The sequence below is a fragment of the Lactuca virosa genome, chromosome 3 (genome assembly GCF_052849685.1).
Source record: "Lactuca virosa cultivar CGN04683 chromosome 3, Lactuca_virosa_CGN04683_v6, whole genome shotgun sequence".
Lineage (NCBI taxonomy): Eukaryota > Viridiplantae > Streptophyta > Magnoliopsida > Asterales > Asteraceae > Lactuca > Lactuca virosa.
Genome location: NC_136428.1, coordinates 111,160,602 through 111,179,133, shown reverse-complemented (window position 1 = coordinate 111,179,133; position 18,532 = coordinate 111,160,602). Strand labels below are relative to the sequence as shown.

Sequence of the window (18,532 nt, the reverse complement as noted above, 5' to 3'; positions counted from 1 at the left end):
GCTGTGGTGAAGTTCGTGTCGGTGGTCGGAGCAGCTTGGTCGTATCTCTTCAGTCGACAATTACAGGTGCGTTATCCTCACTATATCGACAGGGCCTACGGCACCAAGGCCGCCCTTTATCGGATGGAAATCCGGGTATTGTTTGTTGTGTTATTGCTTTGCTAGATCTGCATCCTGGTATTTAGGATGGTGTTATGTTAGTGACCTGGTTAAGGTCGGTACCCGGTATATAGGGTAATGTTATGCTAGTGACCGGTTAGGTCAGAATCCTGGTTAGGATGTTGATATGCTACGTGATCTGTTAGACTGTTGTCTGGTTAAGGATTTGTTATGCGATTAATTGTATATGTGCACATGGTTGTTTGACGGGGGTTGGGTTGAGGTGGGTCCTGCTTTGTGCTGTAGGCCAACATACCTAGGGCGGACCGGATATTCCGAAGGCCCAACGAGCGGTCCGGATAGGCTGAAGGCTCCAAGAGGGCGGACCAGACGTGCCGAGGCTCGGAGAGTGGACCAGGCCGACTGAAGGCCCGGTGTGGGTGGACCAGTCATACTGTAGACTCAGAGAGTGGACCAGGTGGATTGAAGGCCCAGTGCGGGCGGACCAATCACACTGTAGACTCGATGTACATGGCTAGACTCGGAGGGTGGACCAGGTGGACTGAAGGCCCGGTGCGGGCGGACCAGTCACACAGTAGACCCGATGTGCATGGTTGTTCTATTTGTGATATGTTATGAGTATGCTTATGTGTGGTTGGTATTTTGCGGGTAACTCACTAAGCTTTCGAGCTTACAGTTCAGTGTATTGTTTCAGGTACTTCAGGAGATCGTGGCAAGGCGAAGGCGTGATCGTACCGCTCCTCATGTTTTATGATTTATGTGATATGGTTCTGGGGGATACTCTGATGTTTAAACTATTTTGAAAACGAGATGTATGAACTTAATGGTTTTTGAATGAATTAAAATGTTTTAAATTGGCTCAATTTTTATGGGTGTTACAAGTTGGTATCAGAGCCTTGGTTTGAGTGAATTGGAGGAACATTCGTGTGAATCCAGTCTCAAATCAAGGAGGGATTTTCAAAATGGTTTTCAAAAGGTTTTCAAAATAAGTAAGGGAGGATGCAGAGGGTACGATCAGCCAGAGCCAGTAAGTAAACCCCAAAATACCATACAAGTTATTTGATATGTTAGAACAGCATGCTAGTACTAGGCTAGGGATCTTCAGGAATTGCATGATAGAATTGCCTGATTTGTGATGCCTGCTAGCCTAGGGTTTTCTTGACATGAGATATTCAGTATTCCTCTAGGGGTGAGGATTGAGTGCTTGCTATGAATGTTTGTGCTTAGGGCGTTGTGGTGATACTTGAGACAAATATGGGTAGGTGTGGAAGGTAGTATGGGCCCGTACTACTGAAAGCACAGGACCCATACGCGTGTCAAGGAAGTCACAACCCCTAGGTTGTTGGTTAGAGGTTAATTCTCGGAGGTTATGCGAGGTATCTGAGGATCTTGTTGGTGTATTGCAGTATGGTGGTTACGAGGTGTGTTGTGACTGGATCCGGATCGGGATCAGGTCAGGGTGATCAGGGGGCCCCAGCGGCACCTGAGATTATCGGTCAGGATGGGCCAATGTTGACAGAGGATCGAGTCAGGGATATCATCCGCGAGGAGGTGGTCGAGATTGTCCGGGGTCAGATTCCGGAGTTGTTCGGGACTATTAAGTCCGCTATGAGGGAGTACTTCGATGATCGTTATGCAGCTCTTAGTGAGACGGCTGTCGCGGCAGCTACAGCGACTGTAGCAGCGGCAGGGGGAGGAGCCGGTCGGGGCTTTCAGTATCGGGATTTCGACAATATGAAGCCCCTACTTTCGATGGAGTTCAGAATCTGATCGTTGCTATGAGATGGTTGTTAGACGTGGAGGGTTGTTTCTTCACGTGTTCATTCCCTACAGATCAGAGGGTGAGGTGTGCTCTGAACCTTTTGAGGCTCGGGGCGAAGGATTGGTGGAGGTTGACTACGGGATCTTATTCTGATGCGCAGCGGGCTGCGGTTACTTGGGATCAGTTCCGGGAGATGTTCAGCACTCGTTATGTTCCACGGGTTGAGAGAGAGAGGTTGGCTCAGGAGTTCCTAGAGCTGAAGCAGGATTCAGAGTCGGTGACAGAGATCACTAGGATGTTCACTGAGAGGGCGATGTTTTGCCCGGAGTTTGCTTCGGAGCAGGCTCAGATGTCCCGATATCTGAGTATGCTCAAGAGGGACATCAGGCAGTTTGTGTCCACGCAGAGATGTGATACCTTGTTAGAGTTGCAGGAGGCCGCCAGGCGGCGAGAGTTAGAGATGGAGTTGCAGTTGCGAGAGCAGAGGCAGGCCCCGGTGCAGTCGCAGCCGGCGCCGAAACGGTTCAAAACTGTTGACTCCAGGATTGGTGGTCAGAGCAGCCACACTTGTGAGAAGTGTGGGAAGGGTTATACCGGAGTTTGTAGGTCCGGTGGTGCGTGCCGCAAGTGCGGGAGAGAGGGGCATTATGCGAGGGATTGCCGTCAGATAGCCCCGATACAGGATATGAGGATTTGTTATCACTGCCATCAGGTTGGACACTTGAGAGCCAACTGCCCACAGTTTGCTGCAGGATCGGTGCAGGCTCCAGCACCGGCCACTTTGAGGATTACTGGCGGGGGTCAGGGTGGAGCGGAGCCTCCGAGGGCTCAGGGACGCGCATTCCAGCTTACAGCAGAGGAGGTCAGGGCAGAGCCAGATGCAGCGGCGGGTATGTTTCCATCTTGTTATCTTGTTATTTGTGTGGTATTGTAAATCTGCCTGCATTGTTCCGCATGTTTCGTAGTATGATTGAGGATCTTAGTAGTTAGGAGTTGTAGTTAGCGTTCATGAGGACTCTTGGTCAAAAGATAAGGTATATGATCTCGTTTCTAGGAATAGCAACAGCGATGCGAGAAGTGTTCAGTTGAGATTCGAACTTCCCTGGAGTTCGGGTGTGCGATGGCGGAAGGGATATTCGGTGAAGGTTACTCACTCCCGAGGGAGTCAGTTCATGGTTAAGAGGGAATATATGGAGTAAGGGCGATTGAGCTATGCCGGTTTTGGGCATCGGTGGTTAGTAGTCGGTGCACTAAGTGGGGGAGAATTGGAAAATTCTCCGGTGAAACAACATGCATCCAAGGATGGTTAGCTGTTTGGATTTCAGCAGTGTTTTGCTGAGGGTGTGGATCGGTGAGAGCAAGTGGTAGAAAAGTGGGGCGGAGCACAGACCATGGTTTTCGGAAAAGGTGACTGATTGTTGTAAGGCCTGGGTTTAGGCCATGGAAAGGATTCCGGGAACGGAACTGGAGTTCGGAACCCCAAGAGGGCTAGAACAGACTGCATGGGAGAGATTCCCGGGAAGGATGGTTCAGGGTAACGTACGACAGTGTGGAGCGGTCCGGATAGACTGAAGGTCGGAAGGCGTACCAGTCAGACCGAAGGCTCGGGGAACGGTCCAGACAGGCTGAAGGCCCAGGAGGGCGGTCCAGACGTGCTGAAGGTTCTGAGAGTGGTCCAGATAGGCTGAAGGCCTGGTAAAGCGGTCCAGTCATGCTGAAGACTCTGTATGTGTTAGTGGATCTGTATGCGGAGAATGAGTGAATATGTCGCCATGTAATAGTAATCGATATGGTCTGGCCCCAAGTATTGATCATGATGATGAAGTTGGTTGGAGGCCGTGCGTGGGCCTTGTTAGTTACGTGATCGGATTCGGAGTATGTAGGAGTTCGAAAATAGCAGTTGCTCTACATGGATAGTGTAGAGTGGAGTTTAGCTCTGTGGCACTTATAGGTGCGGTAAGGGTTGTTGAGTAGACTTCCTGGAAATGGAAGGTATGTAGCTCTGGAAGGAGTTTGGGTCCTCTGAAAGGAAGGCAGTGGAGTAAATGGATGATCGAAAGTGCTTGGTAGTGAGCACTGGAATTGTACCAGATATATGGAAGCACATACGGGTTGGATGTCCGTTGAGGTTGTGGCAATGTTGGATGATGCGCAGGCATGTTTTCAGTCTCCTTGGAAGAGGAGGAGGAAAGTGGTTCCAGATTGGAGATTGGGACAGAGGAAGGTGAGACAGTAGGTTAACAGACTCGGGAGTAGTCTGGACTGGTGCGTAGGCCTTGTTAGTTACGTGATCGGATTCGGAGTATGTAGGAGTTCGAGAATAGCAGTTGCTCTACATGGATAGTGTAGAGTGGAGTTTAGCTCTGTGGCACTTATAGGTGCAGTAAGGGTTGTTGAGTAGACTTCCTGGAAATGGAAGGTATGTAGCTCTGGAAGGAGTTTGGGTCCTCTGAAAGGAAGGCAGTGGAGTAAATGGATGATCGAAAGTGCTTGGTAGTGAGCACTGGAATTGTACCAGATATATGGAAGCACATACGGGTTGGATGCCCGTTGAGGTTGTGGCAATGTTGGATGATGCGCAGGCATGTTTTCAGTTTCCTTGGAAGAGGAGGAGGAAAGTGGTTCCAGATTGGAGATTGTGACAGAGGAAGGTGAGACAGCAGGTTAACAGACTCGGGAGTAGTCTGGACTGGTGCGGAGGACTGTATAAGGATATTACAGTCGGAGGTCAAGGACCTAGAGATCGTGATAGGGAGGTGTGAGTGGGTTTCACTCCGTTGTGTCGAACCGAAGGGTTCGAGGGTGACGTAAGGACAAGGTCCTTAGTTCCGAGTATGGTTGTAGGCTTGAGTTATTTATGTGGAGGTATTCCAATCTCGGGTATTCCATCATGAGGATTCGTTCCAGGATGCAAGTTATCAGGGTTATCGCCAATTTTGGGCGAAGGAAGACGGATTAGTTTCTTAGCAGAGCTCAGTGGGTGTTTGTAGAATCTAGCGTTTGCAGGGCGCGGGAGTGTGTCCCTGATATGAAGGGATAGTATCATCGGGTGATACGTGGTTGATATGTGGTACTATTGAGTTGAAAGGCCGATGGTCGGCTTGGAATAGTGGCACGGATGCCACGCGAGAAGAAGTCATTTTAAAAGAAATGCAGTAGTAGAGTTTGTAAGACCCGGAGTTAATTGAGTAATCGGAGTCTGTAGTGCAAAGGGGTTTATTCTGAAGCGTATACTGCAGTAGGCTTCGAGGACGAAGCCTAATATAAGTGGGGGAGAGTTGTAACATCCCAAATTTCAGAAGTATCATCAAAGGGCTCAAAGTGTAATTGAAGGAAGGGACTCGACGAGTAGGCCTTCTTACTCGCCGAGTCGGAGCGGGTTTTGGGTCGCGGAATAAGTGGCCAACTCGTCGAGTCGGAGGCTGGGACTAGACGAGTTGGTACTGAAGGGAGAAAACCCTAATCCCGGGGGTTGTGCCCTATATAAAGAATGTTATATCCCTTCCTCAGCCTCCTTACCACTCTTGAGAGCCTGTAAACCCTAGAAATCGAGTGAGCCTCCATTATTAGAGAGAATAGAGCTTTGGAGGAGGAAATCTTGAAAAGAGGCTTGAAGATCAAGAGGCTTGCTGCAAAGGAGTGGTGTAGATCCGGGATCTACTTCAGTTGGAGCTTATCTTGGAGGTAATAATCTGTTGCTTGGGCTCTTTTGCATCTAGATCTATTATTGTTTGAGATTTGGGGCATTTTTGGTATGATTGAAGGTTATTTCGGGTTTGGAGGGTAGATCTGAGGTTGCTACCTCAGATCTAGACTCAGAGAGTGGACCAGGTGGATTGAAGGCCCGGTGCGGGCGGACCAATCACACTGTAGACTCGATGTACATGGCTAGACTCGGAGGGTGGACCAGGTGGACTGAAGGCCCGGTGCGGGCGGACCAGTCACACAGTAGACCCGATGTGCATGGCTGTTCTATTTGTGATATGTTATGAGTATGCTTATGTGTGGTTGGTATTTTGGGGGTAACTCACTAAGCTTTCGGGCTTACAGTTCAGTGTACTGTTTCAGGTACTTCAGGAGATCGTGGCAAGGCGACGGCGTGATCATACCGCTCCTCATGTTTTATGATTTATGTGATATGGTTCTGGGGGATACTCTGATGTTTAAACTATTTTGAAAACGAGATGTATGAACTTAATGGTTTTTGAATGAATTAAAATGTTTTAAATAGGCTCAATTTTTATGGGTGTTACACTATAGCTTATCCCAATACGTTTGGGGTCACTCCTCCGGACCCTCTAAAACCTTTCCAGCACTCCACTGGGTCTCCTTGACCCATAACAGAAAAGGGGAGTCTAACCTCGGACTCGCCGAGTCCCAAGAACGACTCGCCGAGTCGATACAGTCCAAGTCTTATTTCTTCGATTTCTGGTGTACAACTCTTGTCCAAATGATAGATCTAGGTCCCTAAACTCGATCTAGCACGTAAAGTTACGAACTTTAGGTGCATGCATGGGACTTTGAGTCTAAAAGGCTCTAAAAGAGACTCTTGGGTTGCATGGGGGCTTCCATGGGTGCAAAAGCAGCCCCTTTCTGCCTTGTAATTCCTCCATGGACCTAGATCCGAAGCCTCAACCCCCAACCATGCTTGCAATCATGGTTGGTTACCAAGAATGGCTTATAAAAGCCCTAAATCTCCCCAAAAAGGGATCTAGCAAAAGAACAAGCAAGGTATCGACTTTATACCTTCTGTGAACTGCAAATGGTGCACAAACTTGAACTCCCTTGGTCTCCTCTTGATTCCTCTAGGCTTTTCCTTCTCCTTTGAGTTCAAAATCACCAAAAAGCACCACAAATGCCTTAGCTCTTTATACAAACGGCTAGGGTTTGCTATGGGGGTTTTCTGGAAGCAATAAGGACGAAGGGTGGCTGAATGAGATGTTCAAATAGGGTGCAAACCCTTAGATTAGGGTTTTGTCCAGTCAGAGCCTACTCGTCGAGTTTGAAGCCGACTCGACGAGTCCGTCATTTAAATCCCGAATCAAATCCGTTTCTACTCGACGAGTTGGTCCTTCAACTCGCCGAGTCCCAGGCCAAAAATGCAAAATACATAAATAAAATACATACCGGGAACCAGGTGCTACAAATCTCCCCCACTTATTTTAGACTTCGTCCTCGAAGTCTGCTGCTCATTCCTGGAAAAGCTCTGGGTAATGCTCCATCATCTCATCCACCGACTCCCAAGTCCATTCCGAGCCCTTCCGGTGCTGCCATTGCACCTTTACCAGCTCGACCCTCTTGTTCCTCAGATCCTTCGACTTCCGGTCAAGGATTGCTACAGGCCGCTCGATGTAATTCAGGCTGCCAACGTTATTTATTACTATTAGGCACAACTGTCAATATTATCATTTAGGCGTAACTGCCAGGATTATGACATTCTCTATTAGGCGCAGCTGCCAGGATTATGATGCTATCTATTAGGCGCAACTGTCAGTATTATGATGTTCTCTATTAGGCGCAACTGCCAATATTATCCTTCAGGCGCAGCTGCTAGGATTTTTAGAGTACATCTGGTGAACACGTAGTTCAAAAACACTTACAGGTTGTGGCACAGCTGCCAATGTTCATCTATAGGTCATTAAGTCCATAACTGCCAATGTTCATCTATATCATCTTTCATCTCTCATCATTCATCTACCTATTTCTACCCAATATTTTATAGGTATAAAATACATATATAGTTTAAATCAAATAAAACATGTATAAATCGTTCATCTAGCATAGATATCAAGAACACAGATAATAAGCACATATAGAACGTATTATTATTAAATACTTCATATCTATGTGTAAGATGAAAGTAACTATGCACTCACTTGGCTAGTTAGTGCAGACTAACTATTGTCGTGGCATCAAGGTTAGCACTGATTTCCAACTTATTATTTTGCCGAAACCTTATCTATTTTTATACTCCTTGGTCTCTCAAAACTTCTTTACGATATATTTATTTGTTTTTATAGAAAATATTGATGGTTTGCCTATTTATACTCAAAATTTGATTATCCTCCGTACAATCTAAAAGCTTAATCATCGGCATTATTGACACGATATCTCAAGAGTTAACACGTGTCCCTCTAAATAAACACGTAATGCCTTTTATTGTACAATCACATATTTAAACAACGCGTGTTATTTTTAATTAATAAAATATGTACGACCTTTCTTATATTTCTTACACTTTCTTATGTTGGTTTGCAATTCACAATTCAATTATAGTTACATTTATGGTCCCTCGGTTATTCTTGTATTAACACATTATATCTTTCAAGTTACACTATGGTCCCTTAACTATTTATTAATAAAATCATTATACCATTTATAATAAAATCTTATGCAAATCATTTAATTCGTTATTATCCATTATTTAATTTGTTCTTATCCACAATCTTATCCACATTATTTAATTCAATCTTATCTACATTATTTAATTCGATAACTAACGTCATAAAAAGTACCCGGTCAATTATTATCCAAAAACGGAAAAATTATCGTTTCACTACTTGGGTTCACCCTTATATGTATTTAGACCAAATACGTCTTATATAGTTTGAGATTTTACAATCGTTACAATTTTCGTTAGGATTATTTATCCTAAATAATATTCTATACAAAAATGTTATTTTATCACTTTTCGATAAGTTTATAACAAGATTTATACAAATATTATATATCCATAATATTTGTCCACATAACACGTATATAATAATAAATAAGTATTTATATAACCTGTAACGCATACACATACGAAGAAAATTTATCCTATTTGAGGATTTTAATTTATTTGATAAAAAAATATTTATTATTATTCCCTTAACGTCTAGCCCTAACTCACATACGTTACATTTTCCATCACACCCCCTCCCCCCATCCGCCATCACTACTTCTGCCACCTCCGCCACAACCATGACCACCTCCACCACCACCACCACCAACACTGCCACCACCACTATGTCACTAGTGCTACCACCACAACCATCACATCTGCCATCATCGACAACATCACCACTCCACCACTACTACCTCTGCCAACATTGCTACCACCACCTTTGCCATCGCCGTCGCCGCCACCACCACCTACGCCGCTGCCACAAACACCACCGCCACCACAACCATCATCGTCTTTACTATCATCTTGAAATCAATATGATTAACATATGTATGTAAATATGGTTTGTTTATTTCGTATAATCTATGGTCAATATGTTTTGATATAAAAAAACAAACCTTTTTTAAACTAAAAGGTTTTGGTCCACATCTATATATACAAATATAAGAAGAGAAATTGACTTATCAGGGTAATTACTTTTTCGTTTTGTTCACATATGAGTAACTTCTTATTTTTTTGTATACATCTAGGTAATGAATTTGTTAGAAGTATTCACATATGACCATTATGACCGGTTGTAGCAAGTTACAGCCAGTCATAATGGTCATATGTGAACACTTCCAACAAGTTCGTTACCTAAATGTGTACAAAAAAAGTTACCAAAATGTAAACAAAACGAAAAGGTAATTACCCTGATAATTCAATTTCCCCATTTTTTTACCTTCTAATTTTGATTAGGTATAAAATTTAACCTAAGTGATAAATATTTTTAAAACCACACCATTTTGCTAAATATCTTTTTAAAATCCATTACTTTGGTAAAAAAAACCCTAGATATGACAGAGAAAAAAACATATCATCATTATATAGTATTTTATTGTTTAAGATAATAAATATAAAAATTAAAATTTACTAGAGACTAAAAATACCAAAGATAGAGACTAATGACATAAAAAAGAACACTGTCTCCAATAAAGTTTGTTCCATGTATTAAAATCTCAATCGATCATTGATCTTGTATCGTATGTATAGAACGATTTGATAATTACGCTACCAAAAATGACTCCTAACATGTCGTGACCAATATAAATGTTCATATATCGTCATAAATATTGTTTTAAGAAAATTTAAATAAATCTATTAATATTGCAAACATTATGATCGACACCCTTATTCAAAAGGGAAATTGACTTATTAGGACAATTATTTTTTCGTTTTGTTCACATCTGAGTATCTTTTTTTGTATACATATAGGTAACGAACTTGTTGGAAGTGTTAACATATGACTGTTATGACATACTGTAATGGTCCTATGTGAACACTTAAAAAAAAGTATGTTATATAACATAATAAAAATAAAAAATCACTCAGATGTGAACAAAAAAAGTATGTTATAAAGTATATTATATCACATACTAAAAATAAAAAATTACCCAGATATAAACAAAACAAAAAGATAATAACCCTAACAAATCAATTTTCAATATAAAAATAATGTAAATATTAACCGAACAACCAAACAAAATTTGCTATCTTTACATGGGACTAAGATATATATGTTGGTTACATTTTTTTTTTTTTTGTTAAAATTAAACATATAGCTTAGAAATAGGTAAGTAAAAAAAGAGAAGAAAGTCCAAGACAGGAGAAGGAGCTGAAGCAAAAACGGGGGTAAGTAAAAGTGTAAAACAATGGCTCACTCTCCGTTTTATTAGGGTTTTTCTCCGCAGACTACGCCATCAAAGTTCCATCATCATCTCCATCGCCTCGCTCGAAATCCCATAATCATAACAGCAAGTACACGCACAAGCTATCACACTTTCTCTCGTCTCTTTGTGTTTATGCTGTTTCCCCTTTTGCATACCGGTAAATCTTCTTAGGGTTTCTATACTGCTCATATGGTATCCTGAACCTTTTTGCGGTTTAATAGAATGTATGCTCATCGTGTTTTCATATCTATAATTATTCTTTTTCACCATTTTCTCTGAATTTTAACCCTGTTGTGGTCGTTTTAGTTAATGTTTACTTTCGATTGAATCGCAAAGCATCATAAAGTTGGAACTTTGAAGTTATTAGATGAACTATGACCTACTCCTTTGGTTACAGAGAAGAAAAAAAGTTAGAAAATAATAATTTACTTCATGGTCAAAAATCATCTCTGGACTGAAATTAATTCAATTATGTGATAGCTGTGGTCATGGCGACCGGCGAGGTTTTTTTTCCTCATATCCCTTCCATTTTCTAGTTTGGGAATTGTTGCTCTTAAATTCTTAATCACAAAAGTCAAACTTGACTCTCTGGTAGTTGAATTGAATCCGGATATTTTTTGATAAACGAGTTCACATTATGTATTCTTTGTATATGTTCTTTGTTTGACCTTTGGTAGTTGAATCTTGAATCTTGATATTGTCCTTCTTGCTTATTTACCTTTCTAAAGTAGTTAATTTAGTACGTATATGTTTTTTCTCTTGTGTACGTCTGGTTCATGTGATGCCATATCTTGTTTGATATATATGACTTCACATCATGACATCACTTTCTTCTTCTTCAATACTCCATAAATTACGTAAATAACCTTATCTCTCTTTAATTCCAGGGCTTCTACTCTGAAATCAAACATATTATATCATCCTTTATCGTATATGTTCTTTGTTGAAGAAAGCATACAAAAGACTAATTTACCCGTGTGACAAAAGATAGCTAAAACGGGGTCTCTCTGTTGTGTGGCTGCCAGGCCACATGATGGGTCGAATGCGGTTAGCCAGGACTGGTCCATGGGCCCACACGAGCCCTACTGGCGAACCAACACCAGCTTCTCTCCTCCACCACCAAGATGGGATTTCCGATTCCATTCCGAAGTTCAATCATTCGGTTCCCAAGAAGGAAACCGTTTATACGGTTCTTCTACATCTTCAAACAGTAGAGAAAGTCGAAACTGGTTAAGAACAAATCACTTACCAAATCATCGGCATTCTGTTTCTGATGGAATTGGAGCACTTTTTAGCACCCCATCCGACTTATCCCCAAACCAACAGTGGACCCCACCTACTATCCAAGAAATCAGCCTCGATGAATATTCCAATTCATCAAAAAGAGGTAATATTAATTATTAAATATACTATTATATGCTTATTCACTTATTAACATGATCTGCTAAAAAGACTACATTTTGCAGTTTTGGGGCCGTTATCATTTTCGCCAAATTCTGAGGTATAATTACATTTTGATACCCTCAACTTCGAGTCATTGTCGGATTACACCCAAACTAAAAATTTCCAAATTTTTTGTAGGGAGTTTCGGCTCCTAATGAAGGAAGAGCTTCAATTTCATCTCATTCAGATAGTAGTGATTTTGAGACAATTGTAAAATCATTATCTTCTCAATCCCACCATGGTCGGCGTTGCTTCATGTCAAAGCCAGTCCACCCGTTGTCCATTCCAGTTGAAAGAACCAACTCCGGAATCGGAATCAACGATTCCGATGCTGCTAGTTGTGAATTTGAGCATTCCGATGTTTCTGAACCAATCGAATCTGATGTTATTAATCGATCAAGTGGGGATAAATGTGGCCTCTGTGACCGGTTTTTGTCCCAGAGATCACCATGGAGCTCCCGCCAGATCATCAGAAGTGGAGATTTTCCGGTGACCGGAGTTCTCTCCTGCCGCCATGTCTTCCATGCAGAATGTTTGGACCAAACAACACCAAAAACACACAAAGGCGATCCTCCGTGTCCCATTTGTGTTAAATCTGAACCTAGAAATTCTCCTGAACAACGGGTTTTGTCAAAATTGAAAAACTCGGGGGTTCCACGCCTCAAAACTTTTCGTGAGGATGGACCATCTCGCCCCTGGCGGTGCGCTCAGGCGGGGAATTGTGTTGAGGGGGCTTTGAGTGCACCATCACGAAGTGGCATGATGGTAATTAACCGGAATCGGATAAAAAAAGGTCTTTCCTTGAAGGGGAACTCTGGTAAGGATTTCGCCGGAAAACTGAAGAATGGTGGTGGTGGTGGTGATGGGGTTGGGTGTTCGAAGTCAGCATCAAGTTCAAGAAAGAAGTGATGAAAATGGTAAGGGGTGTGTGTGTGTGTATATATAACTGCAAGGACTAAAATTGATTTTGATTATTAACTTGTAACAAGAGCCCCAAAATTGTTTTGATCAATGTTATTGTTAGGTATATGTAAAATATTGTAATTTTGGAAGTTGGGAAGGGATTCTGTAGGTTTTGTGTGTGTTTGCGATAGAGGTGTAAACTAATGGGATACATAAATATTTGCTTATTAGTTATCATGGATTCTTACTAATTTTTGCATCAAGTTGAATTTTTAGTGCCTAAATGATAATATCAAGTTTAAAATCTGAAAAATATATAGATTTGTTTTTGGAAAAACAAACAACATGATTTTACCTGGTGGGAAAAACGAAATTGACATCAACTCATTTGCAAAAATATGGTCAGTAAATTACCAAAAAAAAAAAAAAAAAAAAAAAAAAAAAAAATCAAGAATTAATGTTAACCATTATAAGCTTACTAGATCAAAATTTCATCCATTATAAACTTATTTGAGATTCAAATTTTTCACCATTAATAGCCATATCTATAGTAATGTACTCAACAAATTTGTTAAACATTTTATTGTTATTTATTTTCAAATCTAACATACACAAAACTTTTAGTTAGTAAACATAGAATCTTCGGTCTGCAAATTAGCAAACGCAGAACCTTTGGTCTCCAAATTAATAGACACAGAAACATTTGTGATACGATCTAATCAAAATTGGTAGACTTAGAACCTTCAATCTCGAAATTAGCAGAACCATAACTATTTGTTATAGAGAAATTAAATATCTTTTTACTTATTTTTCCTATCCATCCTCCTACTAATTTTAAACGATGACAAGTGTAATAAAAATTTATTAATTTTATTAAATATAATAAGTGTCACAATATTAAATATAGAAAGATGATAGGAGAAAAAAAATAAAAAAATATTTGATTTCTCTTTGTTATATAGTTTCATGGAAGTTTGAATATGCATAATTTTTACTTTCTAAATTAACTAAGATAGATACAATTGAATATCCTTCTACAACAATAACACCATAGGAACGCAACAACAAGAACATGAGATTATGAGCAAAAATGAAAAAGTTAGGACCACATTTTTCCTAAAAACAAAATTAGATTTTTTTTTTTACGAAAAAGTCAAAACAATAAAGTTAAACTATTAGGGGTTTTCTGGAAATATATATATATATATATATATATATATATATATATATATATATATATATATATCCAAAAATATAATATATTAAAAGAAAATTAGAATATTGACCCTTATTAAGTTACTATCAACGATAGTTGTGATATCTTCTTGATAGATCACAAAAGATTTCCTTAGATTTCCCATACTTTCCTAAAGGGGGAAACAGTAATAACGTTCAAAAGTGAAAGGACTAATCGTTGCAATTACATAAAATCAGGACACAGTAGTCGTTGAACTTTAAATCTACAAACTACACCGCCGGCGGCGACGGTTTAAAATTTAAACCGCCCATCAACTGCCTTTCCAAAATTTGAATTTACATTAACTGCAATAATCACCATAAAAACCATGCACCAAATCCAAAATTTCAGACCATCTCCCGATTAAACCAAAAAATGGAGCAATCCGACGACAATGGCATCAAAATCTACACCATCTCCTCGTCAGCCAACTTCGACCACCAACCACCGTCACCACCACCCATGCCACCGCCAGACTTCACTACAACCACCGGTGGCCGGAGACGGAGGGCAATGGCAAACGGGGTCCAGAAAACACTCTCGAAGACTTCAATGCTCGTAAATTTCCTCCCGACAGGAACCCTTCTCACATTCGAGATGCTGCTACCCTCCGTCTACGGGAAAGGCGAATGCACCACCGTGACCACCTTGATGATCAACGTCCTCCTCGGAATCTGCACTATGTCGTGTTTCTTCTTTCACTTTACAGACAGTTTTCGTGGGCCCGATGGGAAGATTTACTATGGATTTGTGAGTCCATGGGGGTTGAAAGTGTTTAAATCGGACATAGGTGTGGAAGTGCCTGACGACGAAAGGTATAAACTTGGGTTCACTGATTTTGTTCATGCGATGATGTCATCAATGGTGTTTGTAGCGATTGCTTTCTCGGATCATAGGGTTACGAACTGTTTGTTTCCAAGGCATACGAAAGAAATGGATGAAGTTATGCAGAGTTTTCCGTTGATGGTTGGGGTTGTGTGTAGTGGTTTATTTTTGGTGTTTCCAAACACCCGATATGGGATTGGATGTTTGTCTGCTTAATTAGTTTTCTTGCTTGTTTTTCATGATTTATCGAAAATGTGTGTAGTTTGATGACGATTAATGTGCGTAGTAAATTGGGTTCTGTATCATATTTCTATTTAACAAACGAAAGATAGTATAAAGTCGATGGAATTTGAATTCCACAGGAATTTGTCATTCCTTCACACACTTATGTCTTTTCCATGAGTAATTGGAATGTAAGAAATCTAATGATGGTAGGAATCACAATAGGATAAGGGTGTTTTGTACATTCTTGGTGTTACATTATATAACAAGCCCCAACGTAAAATCTCACTTCTTTTGGGAAATATTCCTCCACATTCTTGACATCAAGAATTTTAATTCGGCTTTCACACAAGCCCAAAATTTTGCAAACAGAGAAAAGGGTTTAACTTGGAAACTAAAGTTTATAATCCGTGTTACGCTACAAAATAAAGAAAAGAAACAATATTTAAAGTAAACATAGATTTGTTTAAGTTCATGCAGAGACACGATCGTTTTTTCATGAGACTATTCTTTTATGAAAATGTCAAATATTATGTATTAGATACTCAACGCCATCTACTGAGTGCCTATGATGTCTAGTTATGAGAAAGCATAAGATGTAATCGTGTCTCCAATAGTCAAATATTGCATCCGTTGATGGCTCTTAGAGCATCCACAATACAAGTAGTATAAGAGTTGAATAAGATCATGACTGGGATCAAATAGAGTGTGAGTTATGACATGGAGTAGAGTTGAATGATTATTTAATGGTTCAATAGAAATAATAAAATTGTGATTATGATTGAATATGTGTTTAATGAGTTGTGGTTGGTGTTGTATAAAGTTCGGATTCTGGAAACAACTATAATCCCATCTTTTTTCATGTGAATACTGTTGGAAAATTGTGCCAAATACCAATGATATATAATAAAGAGATAATAACACAAGAGTATATGTGGAAAACTCTAAAATCAAATAAAAAAATCATTAAAAAGGAAATTCCATTATACAATAAATTGAGCAAACTACTATTTTTGGTCCTTATGGTATGCAAAAAACTCTAAATACGATCCAAAAAAGTTTCCAACTTGCATCACTAGTCTAAAATATGTTTTGTGGATTTGGTCCCTAATTTATTTGAAAGGACTATTATATACTTTTAATTCGATTTCTACAATTTTCGCAATTCTCTTTATTTGATTATGAATTTAAATTACTATTAAGGGAAAATTTCGTCTATATCTTTGAAAACTTTCATAATTATGCATATATCATTGTTAAACTTCAAATTACATATGTATCCTTATAAAACCTATAAATCACATATATAACCAAATACATAATTTAATCATAATAATCTAGACAATAGAGCAAAAATGGTCATTGTGATATGTATTATTTCAGGAAAAATGTCCAAACCATTAAAACATTGGATTGGTGGTCCTTTTGAACGTTGTTTTTTTTTTTTTTTTTTTTTTGCGTGTTTGATCCCTCGAAAAACTGAAAAGACTAATATACCGTTTGTAAGAACCTAAAATTTGGAGAGATTTGACTTTTAGTCAAATATTGACCAAAAGAGCAAAATGGTCATTTAGAAAGTTTATGAAGTTGTGATTTCATTAAAATGGTCAAGATAAGTTTAAGTAACTTATATGAGATTAGATAAGTGAGCTCAATAGAAGAAATGCATGAGAAGATACATTTTGGCCTGCAGATCCGATTCATCAAATCCATAAACACAGTAGGCGCATTGGTGAGCGCAAATGACATCACCACGAATTCGTAATGCCCATAACGAGTCCGGAACGCGATCTTCTCCACGTCCTCCCCTCTCACTCTCACCTGATGATACCAATACCTCAGATCTATCTTGGAGAACCAAGATGCACCCTGCAACTGATCAAAGAGGTCATCAATATGCGGAAGGGGATAACGGTTCTTCACCGTTAACTTGTTCAACTCCCGATAATCAATGCACATCCGGTGTGAACCATCATTCTTTTTGACGAACAATATCGGCGCTCCCAATGGAGAACTGCTCGGTCTGATGAACTGCTTGCCTAGCAGCTCCTACAACTGAGATGACAACTCCTGCATCTCAGACGGTGCCAAGCGGTACAGTGCCTTGGCGATCGGGGCCGCACCTGACACAAGGTCAATCCTGACCTCGACCTGCCACTTGGGAGGCACACCGGGTAAATCCTCCGGAAATACATCAGCAAACTCCCTGACCACTGGAACCTCTGAAACTGAAATCTGATCCCCAACTCGATTATCAACCACATAAGCCAAATAACCTGCACACCTGTGCTGAATATACTGACGAGCCCTGGCTGCCGAACAAAACCCTGAACCGATCCTGGTGCCCTCTCCATAAATAACCAGTTCTCCCCCACTTGGGTTCGAACTACTACTCGCTGGCCCTCACAATCAATCATGACACCAAATCAGCTCAGCCAATCCATACCCACTATCACGCACACAACCCCCATGGGAATAAGGATCAGATCAATCAGATAAGGCACCCTGAAGATCTCTAGCACACAACCCTTATATATCAAAGATGCAGAAACCCCATGTTCGTTGGCGATAGAAACTCGCAACAGACACTCTAACTCCCCAATAGGCCTATCAAACTCCATACTGAAAGATCGAGATACAAAAGAACGACTTGCACCCAAGTCTAACAACACAAGAGCAGACAAAGATTTCACTAGGAACGTACCTATCAAAGGCATATAAATATAATCATAACATAAAACATAATCCACAGAATAATGAACATATACATACCAGTCATAACATCTGGAGCTACTCTGGCCTCCTCGGCAGTGAGCTGAAAAGGGCGACCTCGAACACTCGGGGGCTCCACCCTACCCTAACTACCATCTGTGATCCTCAAAGTAGCCGGCGTTGGAGCCTGCACCGGCCTAGCAGCAAGAAAGGGACATTGGGCCTTCATATGGCCCACCTGATCACAATGATAACAAAGTGAAACATCCCAAAAATACGGTCCAAAAATTTCATTTTTAATTATTAATTAAACCATAGCTATCAAACATCACATGAAAGTCATAAGTTATTGTTTCTCAAAATATCATAAACATCTGTCAAAACATATCAGAGTAAAAACATCCCAGGCTAAAATCATGGTGTGTGCACTGCAGTCATCCCGAGCTCTTCCCCTTGCTATCGGAAGTACCTGAAACAAAAACCGAAAATTGTAAGCACGAAGCTTAGTGAGTCTCCCCAAACTACCACATACCATACACATAATCACATAAACTGGGCCCCGCCCGGCATCGGACAGTGTCCGACATCAGGCCCCGCCTGGCATCGAGCCCCGCTCGGTATACAAATCTGTTTCTATCAGGCCCCGCCTGTCTCTGGGCCCCGCCCGCTATACACATACAAACAACAACATATAATCATGCTAGTACATAAAT

General features: G+C 40.6%; 1 protein-coding gene and 1 pseudogene across 1 annotated transcript; both read left to right on the top strand.

Annotated features, from left to right (window-relative positions):
- The first annotated feature begins 10,381 nt into the window (after positions 1-10,381).
- Positions 10,382-13,074, top strand: LOC145166370 (uncharacterized). Its single transcript, XM_079085325.1, has 4 exons — positions 10,382-10,634; positions 11,365-11,864; positions 11,944-11,978; positions 12,059-13,074. The coding sequence occupies exons 2-4, from the start codon at positions 11,543-11,545 to the stop codon at positions 12,827-12,829; spliced, it is 1,128 nt and encodes a 375-aa protein (XP_078941451.1). The 5' UTR covers positions 10,382-10,634; positions 11,365-11,542; the 3' UTR covers positions 12,830-13,074.
- Positions 13,075-14,166: 1,092 nt separating this feature from the next.
- On the top strand, positions 14,167-15,181 carry LOC145162531 (protein DMP9 pseudogene; annotated as a pseudogene).
- The last annotated feature ends 3,351 nt before the right edge of the window (positions 15,182-18,532 follow it).

Excerpts from the sequence above, each read along its gene's own strand:
- LOC145166370 (XM_079085325.1), top strand. The coding sequence starts at position 11,543 with ATGGGCCCACACGAGCCCTACTGGCGAACCAACACCAGCTTCTCTCCT. Across the intron at positions 11,865-11,943 it reads TTCCAATTCATCAAAAAGAG|TTTTGGGGCCGTTATCATTT; the intron begins GTAATATTAATT and ends TACATTTTGCAG. Across the intron at positions 11,979-12,058 it reads CATTTTCGCCAAATTCTGAG|GGAGTTTCGGCTCCTAATGA; the intron begins GTATAATTACAT and ends AATTTTTTGTAG.